We start from the raw sequence: 7,178 nt of genomic DNA, 5'->3' as shown, positions 1-7,178 counted from the left end.
AATGGTGCAGTCTCGGCTCACTTCAACCTCCACACCTCCAAGGTTTAAGCGATTCTCCTGCCTTAGTCTCCCGAGTAGGTGGGACTACAGGCCCCTGCCACGGCACCCAGCTAATTTTTGTATTTTTTAGTAGAGACAGGTTTCGCCATGTTGGACAGGCTGGTCTTGAACTCCTGACCTCAGGTGATCCGCCTGCCTCAGCATTCCAAAATGCTGGGATTACGTGTGTGAGCCACCGTGCCCAGCCTTTTTTCCTTTAGAGATAAGATCTGACTATGTTGCCAAGGCTGGTCTCAAACTCCTGGGCTCAAGTGATCCTCCCCTCTTGGCCTCCCAGAGTACTGGGATTACAGGAGTGAGCCACAGTGTCCCATCCCATGTTTTTTTCTCATGGCCAGCTGTTACACAAAAATAACAGATGCACTCTATTCTTCTTTAGACTCGCCACAAGCACCCCCTGCTGCCTCTAGACCCATAAATACCTAGAGTCAAATCAGCTTGCTCCTGGGGGACAGGTGCTGGCTAGGACTCAAGCTGGCGCAGCTTTTCCATGAGAATGACAAGGCTTCACAGATATACAGTCAGAAGCTTGGGGAATGCATGCAGAAGCAGATTTTAGGGGTGTTACACCAATGAGGGTGGATGTAACATTAGCTCAGGCCAAATTTCCTGGTATGAGTGCACTTTCTAGAGCTGGATTTCATGGGTTACCTTGTGCAGCTGGACTTGGTTCTGATAGCTCGCTTGGTTGCCTGACCGGAGCTTGGATCCAGCAGTGGCCTAAAGGTAATGAGGCAGAGAGACGAGAACTGCCCTAGCATGATGGATGAGGGGAGTCCCAAGGTTTGGGGAGACAGAAGTGCTGGATTGGAATGATCGTGTTCAACCTGCATGTCCACGCTCCAACCATGTTCTCCAAGAAGGCGCCCCTTACCGGCCAATCCCATGATAGTTAATCATCCTGTATGCTGAACTTGTCCTATTCCCATTCCTGTGTGGTTTGGGTCTCCTAATTGGACCCCAACTGAGGCAAACGGCAAAGACAAAAAGAACAGCACCCTCTGAGGCTTCCCAGTGCTTCCAGGAGGAGCAGCACCCCCTACCCCAGAAGCTAGATGAGCTCAGAGGGCCTGGAATCCCTTTCTCTCAGCCCTAGGGTGAGGTGGGCTTGCAGACTCCCTCAGGAGGTGCTCTGGCCCCTGCCCCCAGCCCCTGGCTGTCATTTCCCACTCCCGCTATTATTCCATTAATACTCACTTCTTCCCCACTCCCTTCCTCTAGCAGCTCCCAGGAGCTCCATTATTCAAACTTGGGGGAGGAAATCAGGGCTGGACAGATCAACTACTGCTGCTGCTGGTAGACTGGGTTCCTGCCATAATGGGGACAGGCCCGCCCCAAAACCAGGGTGGGGTGAAGGGGTCAGCCAGGCTTAGTGGGAGGCCCTTAGTCCCACCCCAAGTCCTGGGAGGTCTCCAGACAGCTGATGCAGCCCCAACAGCAGGGGCCTGAGGGCAGGGATGCAAACACTGGCAGACACCCTCTCCTGCCCCAGGGGGCCGGATGTGAGTGTTCCCGGAGTCACGGTGCCACTGGGGGAGGGGAGGGGTGGGGCCCCGGGGCGAGGCTGGCTCCAGGGCTGCAGGTGGGGGGTAGGGTAGGAACAGATTTCCACCCTGCTGGGCAGCAGCCCAGGTGCTGAGAGGGATGGAAGAGATGCAGGGGGTCAGCTCCAGGGGTTCCCTGCGTGCCCCCCCCCCCCAACTGCCCTTGGAGCTCTAATCCTTTCCTCGCTCATTCTTCCTCCTGGCTCCCTCTCCACCTCTCCCGGGTCTGGCGCCGAAGGCTTAGAGTCCCTCCCCTCTGTCCTCCACCTGCCTTTCTCAACTTGGCTTTCCCAGCGAGCACCCCAGATGGCTTCTGCCACCCCTTATCTTTCTCAACACCTCCATTTCCCTCCTCCCCTCCCTCCTGGCCACCTTCCCATTTTCCCTTCTTCTCTGTCTCTCCCTCTCAGCTCTCTCCACCTCTCACCCCAGCTCCCCGTCTCTGTTCCTGGCCATCTTCCCTCTCCACAACGTCTGTCTTTCCTCCTCCTCAGCAGCCCCCTTCCCCCCACCTCACCCTGACTGGGCAGCAACAACAAACATCCCTCTCTCTGGCGGGCCTGCCGATCGCTTCCCACTCAGCACATTCACTGCCGCCTCCTTGCCATGGGCGCAGCTGGGCGCCAACTTCTCAGCCTCCCCTTCTCTGCTTCAGTGGGACCCTGCCTTGCCCAGGTCACTCTGACACTCCCCAGCCCAGGCCCAGCCCTCAGCCGCACCCTCCCTGACACTCCCTCCCTCCCCAGGCCCCGGTTCTCCCCTCCCAGGCCTCACTAGGCCCCCCGTCTGGTTTCTGTGGCTGCCCCCTGCACCCTTCCCAGATGTCTCACCAGAAACCAGCCCTAACACGCTGGAGCCCCATCTCTGGTCGGCCTCCTGCCCTCCTCCCTCCTGCCTCAGCCCCGCCCCAGCCCCTGGGGCCCTCCCTGCTCCCGCTCTGCTCCACTCCCCTCCCCGCTTCTCTGGACTGGCTGGGCAGGGCTGGGCCAGGCAGTCGACTACGCAGGGGCCGGGGCAGGCGATCTGAGAGAGCAGAGGGAGGCCTGACCTGAGGCCCGGCACCCGGAGCTGGTGGGAGCCGGACCCAGAGGTAAAGAGGCCCGGGGTCACTGGTTTCCCAGTCCCTGGGGTGGGGATGGTGCAGGAGGCAGGCGGGCTTTCTAACCCTGTCGAGCGTGTGCTCCTGATTTCCTGGTGAGGGCGATAAATGGAGGGAGAGGGAGGAGGCGGACGGCAGGGTCCCTTGGATGGAGACAGGGAAGAGGTAGACCCTTGGGCTCTTAGGAAGGTGGAAGGATTTGGACTGAGTGGGAAGAACAGGGTGCTGGAATGGGATTGGAATGGGGATTCCTAGGTCTAAGAGTAAGAAACAACCGGGTCCCTGTGTCAAGGGAGCTGTTGAGGGTCTGGGACTGAGAGAAGCTGTTTTAGGGGTTGTTGAGGACTGTGGGAGACTGTGACTCTGGCTGGCTGGGACCTCTCTGGAGGCCCATACCCCAAAGGCCTCCCCTGTGGCTCCCTTGTAGCTCCCGCGGCCACCCCTTCTCTGGGCCGGGTCATGCGCTGCCCCAAGTGTCTTCTCTGCCTGTCTGCACTGCTCACGCTCCTGGGCCTCAAAGTGTACATTGAGTGGACATCTGAGTCCCGGCTCAACAAGGCCTACCCCAGCCCTCGGGGCACCCCGCCAGGCCCCACGCCAGCCAACCCTGAGCCCACCCTGCCTGCCAATCTCTCCGCCCGCCTGGGCCAGACTGGCCCACTGCCTTCGGCTTACTGGAACCAGCAGCAGTGGCGGCTGGGGTCCCTGCCCAGTGGGGATGGCACTGAGGTGGGGAGCTGCCAGGCTTGGGGGGCCGCCGCTGCCGCCGAGATCCCTGACTTCGCCTCCTACCCCAAGGACCTCCGCCGCTTCCTGCTGTCAGCAGCCTGCCGGAGCTTCCCACAGTGGCTGCCTGGAGGTGGTGGTGGCCAAGTGTCCAGCTGCTCTGATACCGATGTCCCCTACCTGCTGTTGGCCATCAAGTCAGAGCCAGGGCGCTTTGCAGAACGACAGGCCATCAGGGAAACATGGGGCAGTCCAGCTCCTGGGATCCGGCTTCTCTTCCTGCTGGGGTCTCCGGTGGGTGAGGCAGGGCCTGACCTGGACTCACTGGTGGCCTGGGAGAGCCGTCGCTACAGTGACCTGCTGCTCTGGGACTTCCTCGACGTCCCATTCAACCAGACACTCAAAGATCTGCTGCTGCTGGCCTGGCTGGGCCGCCACTGCCCCGCCGTGAGTTTTGTCCTGCAAGCTCAGGACGATGCCTTCGTGCACACCCCTGCGCTGCTGGCTCACCTTCGGGCCCTGCCACCCGCCTCGGCACAAAGCCTCTATCTGGGTGAGGTCTTTACCCAGGCCATGCCCCTCCGGAAGCCAGGAGGACTCTTCTACGTGCCCGGGTCCTTCTTCGAAGGTGGCTACCCAGCCTATGCAAGCGGGGGTGGCTACGTCATTGCTGGGCGCCTGGCACCCTGGCTGCTGCGGGCGGCAGCCCGTGTGGCACCTTTCCCCTTTGAGGACGTCTACACTGGCCTTTGCATCCGTGCCCTGGGCCTGGTGCCCCAGGCCCACCCGGGCTTCCTCACAGCCTGGCCAGCAGACCGCACTGCGGACCACTGCGCTTTCCGCAACCTGCTGCTGGTACGGCCCCTGGGCCCCCAGGCCAGCATTCGGCTCTGGAAACAACTGCAGGCCCCACAGCTCCAGTGCTGATGCTCAGTGGGGCGGTGGGGCACTGACCTGCTTGCTCTGCCCCTCCTTCCAGGTCTTGATGAGAGGGAGAAAGGCCTAGAATCTGGACAATTTCAGCCACTTCTCCACCACCAGGGGCCTGGGCAGGAAAGATGGGGCGGCAAACTCTTTGTGCCTACTTTTTGTTTTTGAAAAATATGCACTCCCCACTCTGAGGCCCGGGGTTGTTTTTGCATCTGTGGGGCCCCGCAGTGGTGGGGAGCAGGGCTTGGCCACACCCTGACCTTCACCCTGGATGCTCCCGACACCCTTGCTGGGCAGGGCTAGCTCCGCTGGGCTCCCCATTACTCTACTGGACAGCAGGCTTGCCCCATTCTTTGAGAGGGCAGGAGACCATCTCTGGAGGATCCCCCTGCCCCCATCCTGTCTGGTGGAGCTAACCTTCCAGCTTGTACAAACTTCCGGGGAAAGTAGATATCTCAAGGGCCTTGACCTTATTTAGCTAAGACAGAGAAGCTGGGGGTGGCCCCAAATCACCCCCAAACTCCAGGAAACAGACCAGAGGTGGTAGAGAGCCAGACCCAGAGAGACACTTTATTCGTGACCTCTGCTGGCCACTCGCACCTGCACAAGTTCCACAGGCTGGCCTGCCATGTCCACCCCATGCCCAGAGGGGCTTCTAGTCCAGGACACGCCCTCACCCAGCCCCTGGGAGAAGGCACTGCAACAACAGGTGAAGAGGGGGCTGACAGAGCCTCAGCAACTGCTGCAGATACTGTCCCCTAACAATGTAACAGCCTGGAGGGGCAGGGGTGGGGAGCAGCAGCCACCCAGGCCCCTGAGGTATTATTACAGAAGGAGCTGGCTGGGGAAGCTCCCCCTGCTCCCCTTAGAGTGGGGCTCTCTCTCGGGGTAGCTGAGGGCAGGTGGGGGTGGGCTGAGCAGGCCTCACTTATCGAAGTGCTCCAGTGGGTAGTGTTCCCCGTAGGTCTGCAGGTGGCGGGCCAGGGACTCCTGCTGCTTGCGGAGCTGGCTGGGCATCTCCTGATAAACGTCTGAGAAGAGCAGGTTGGGGTTGGGCTTGGGTTTCCGCTCAGCCTGCTCAAAGGCCTCCATCACCTGTGGGGACATGGGGCAGTGGGCAGGTGGCCGGCCGGCCGCCCACACAGGGCCCTGCCTCCTCCTGCGGGGCCTTGGCAAGGAGTTAACCGCTTCCAGCCTTTGTGTTCTCACCTGGACGGTGGACATGATCATCCTAGCAGAGGTGTAACAAACACTCCCAAATCCCAGCAGGGATCACTGTGGATTCGTTTAAGGCTTGCAGCAGCCCTAAGAGGTAGACAGCTGAGCAATGAGGAAACTGAGGCACAGAGAAGGGCAGGGACTTGCCCACAGGATGTCCAGTGCTGCCCCCACCAGTGGGCTGCATGGCCCCTGGCTCCTAATGACCAGGCCAGGGAGGGCGGCACACTGAATCTGGGCAGGGTACGCAGACTGCACATGGGTCACCACCTACTCCTCAAGCCAGCGTTTTTTTTTTTTTTTTTTTTTGAGACCGAGTTTCACTCATGTTACCCAGGCTGGAGTGCAATGGCGTGATCTCGGCTCACTGCAACCTCCGCCTCCTGGGTTCAGGAAATTCTGCCTCAGCCTCCCGAGTAGCTGGGATTACAGGCACACGCCACCATGCCCAGCTCATTTTTTGTATTTTTAGGAGAGACGCGGTTTCACCATGTTGACCAGGATGGTCTCGATCTCTTAACCTCGTGATCCACCCGCCTCGGCCTCCCAAAGTGCTGGGATTACAGGCTTGAGCCACTGCGCCTGGCTTTTTTTTTTTTTTTTAAAGAGGTAGTATCACTCTGTTGCTCAAGCTGGAATACAGTGGTGCCATCGAGGATCACTGTAAGCTCTGCCTCCCAAATTCAAGGGATTCTCATGCCTCAGCCTCCTGAGCAGCTGGGATTACAGGCACCCTCCACTGTGCCCGACTAAATTTTTTTTTATTAGAGATGAGGTTTCACCATGTTGGCCAGGCTGGTCTCAAATCTCTGACCTCAGGTGATCCACCTGCCTTGGCCTCCCGAAGTGCTAAGATTATAGGCGTGAGCCGCCACACCCTGCCCTAATTTTTGTATTTTTAGTAGAGATGGGGTTTCACCATGTTAGCCAGGCTGGTCTCAAACTCCCAACCTCAAGTGATCTGCCTGCCTCGGCCTCCCAAACTGCTGGGATTACAGGTGTGAGCCACTGCGCCTAGCCTCGAATCAGTTTCTGAAATGGGCACCACCAGCATCCTCCTTCAAGGACAAAGAAGCGGAGGACAACGTGCCAAAAACACAGAGCCAGGACACATGTGGCCCCAGCAGCCTGGCTCCACAGGCTACATCTGAGACATCATCAGGGTCATTCCTGAGCCCCCTAGTTCGGTGCCCTGTAAATCCTTCCTGAGCTCTGCAGGCCGAAGCAGCCCCTGGCATACCCTCCCGGCAGGGCGCCCTCACCTTCTTGCGGGACTGCTTCCTCCAGGCCTTCTCCTGCTCCTCGTCCCACCAGCCTTGGCTCAGCAGGTAGTGCCGCAGCCGGGAGATGGGGTGGTCCTGCTTGTCCCAGTAATTGACCTCGTCCACCGAGCGGTATGCCGAGCTGTCGTCACTGGTGCTGTGGTGCCCGATCCTGCACAAGGGAAAGTGGCCCCAGGTCAGTGTGGGGCTCCCTGGAGTGGGGGTCAGGAGGGAGGACAGGGGATGGACTAGGGAAGGAGGAATGGAAACAGAATAAAGGCAAGGGGAAGATGCAACACGTGAGGTGATGAGGCCATGTTTTGGGGACGGTGATCCATA

At 59.5% G+C, this 7,178-nt stretch overlaps 2 protein-coding genes across 3 annotated transcripts in view; one reads left to right on the top strand and one right to left on the bottom strand.

Annotated features, from left to right (window-relative positions):
* Nucleotides 1-2,592: 2,592 nt before the first annotated feature.
* Nucleotides 2,593-7,135, top strand: B3GNT8 (UDP-GlcNAc:betaGal beta-1,3-N-acetylglucosaminyltransferase 8). The gene is made up of 2 exons (XM_035284489.3): nt 2,593-2,694; nt 3,131-7,135. The coding sequence occupies exon 2, from the start codon at nt 3,163-3,165 to the stop codon at nt 4,354-4,356; it is 1,194 nt and encodes a 397-aa protein (XP_035140380.1). The 5' UTR covers nt 2,593-2,694; nt 3,131-3,162; the 3' UTR covers nt 4,357-7,135.
* Nucleotides 4,904-7,178, bottom strand: part of BCKDHA (branched chain keto acid dehydrogenase E1 subunit alpha) — a 29,077-nt gene continuing 26,802 nt past the window's right edge. For both annotated transcript variants that reach the window (XM_008988070.5, XM_054249553.2), the window contains 2 exons: nt 6,840-7,011; nt 4,904-5,454 (listed from right to left, as the gene is read on the bottom strand). In XM_008988070.5, coding sequence (XP_008986318.1) covers nt 5,284-5,454; nt 6,840-7,011 — 343 coding nt within the window. In that variant the 3' untranslated portion in view covers nt 4,904-5,283. The remainder of the gene's footprint in view (nt 5,455-6,839; nt 7,012-7,178) is intronic.

Source organism: Callithrix jacchus, chromosome 22 (assembly GCF_049354715.1).
Source record: "Callithrix jacchus isolate 240 chromosome 22, calJac240_pri, whole genome shotgun sequence".
NCBI classification, from domain to species: domain Eukaryota; kingdom Metazoa; phylum Chordata; class Mammalia; order Primates; family Cebidae; genus Callithrix; species Callithrix jacchus.
Note: the sequence above shows the minus strand (reverse complement) of the source record. Positions and strands in the feature narration are given on the sequence as shown.

What these genes read in the sequence shown, in the direction of transcription:
- B3GNT8 (XM_035284489.3), top strand. Translation starts at nt 3,163, where the DNA reads ATGCGCTGCCCCAAGTGTCTTCTCTGCCTGTCTGCACTGCTCACGCTC.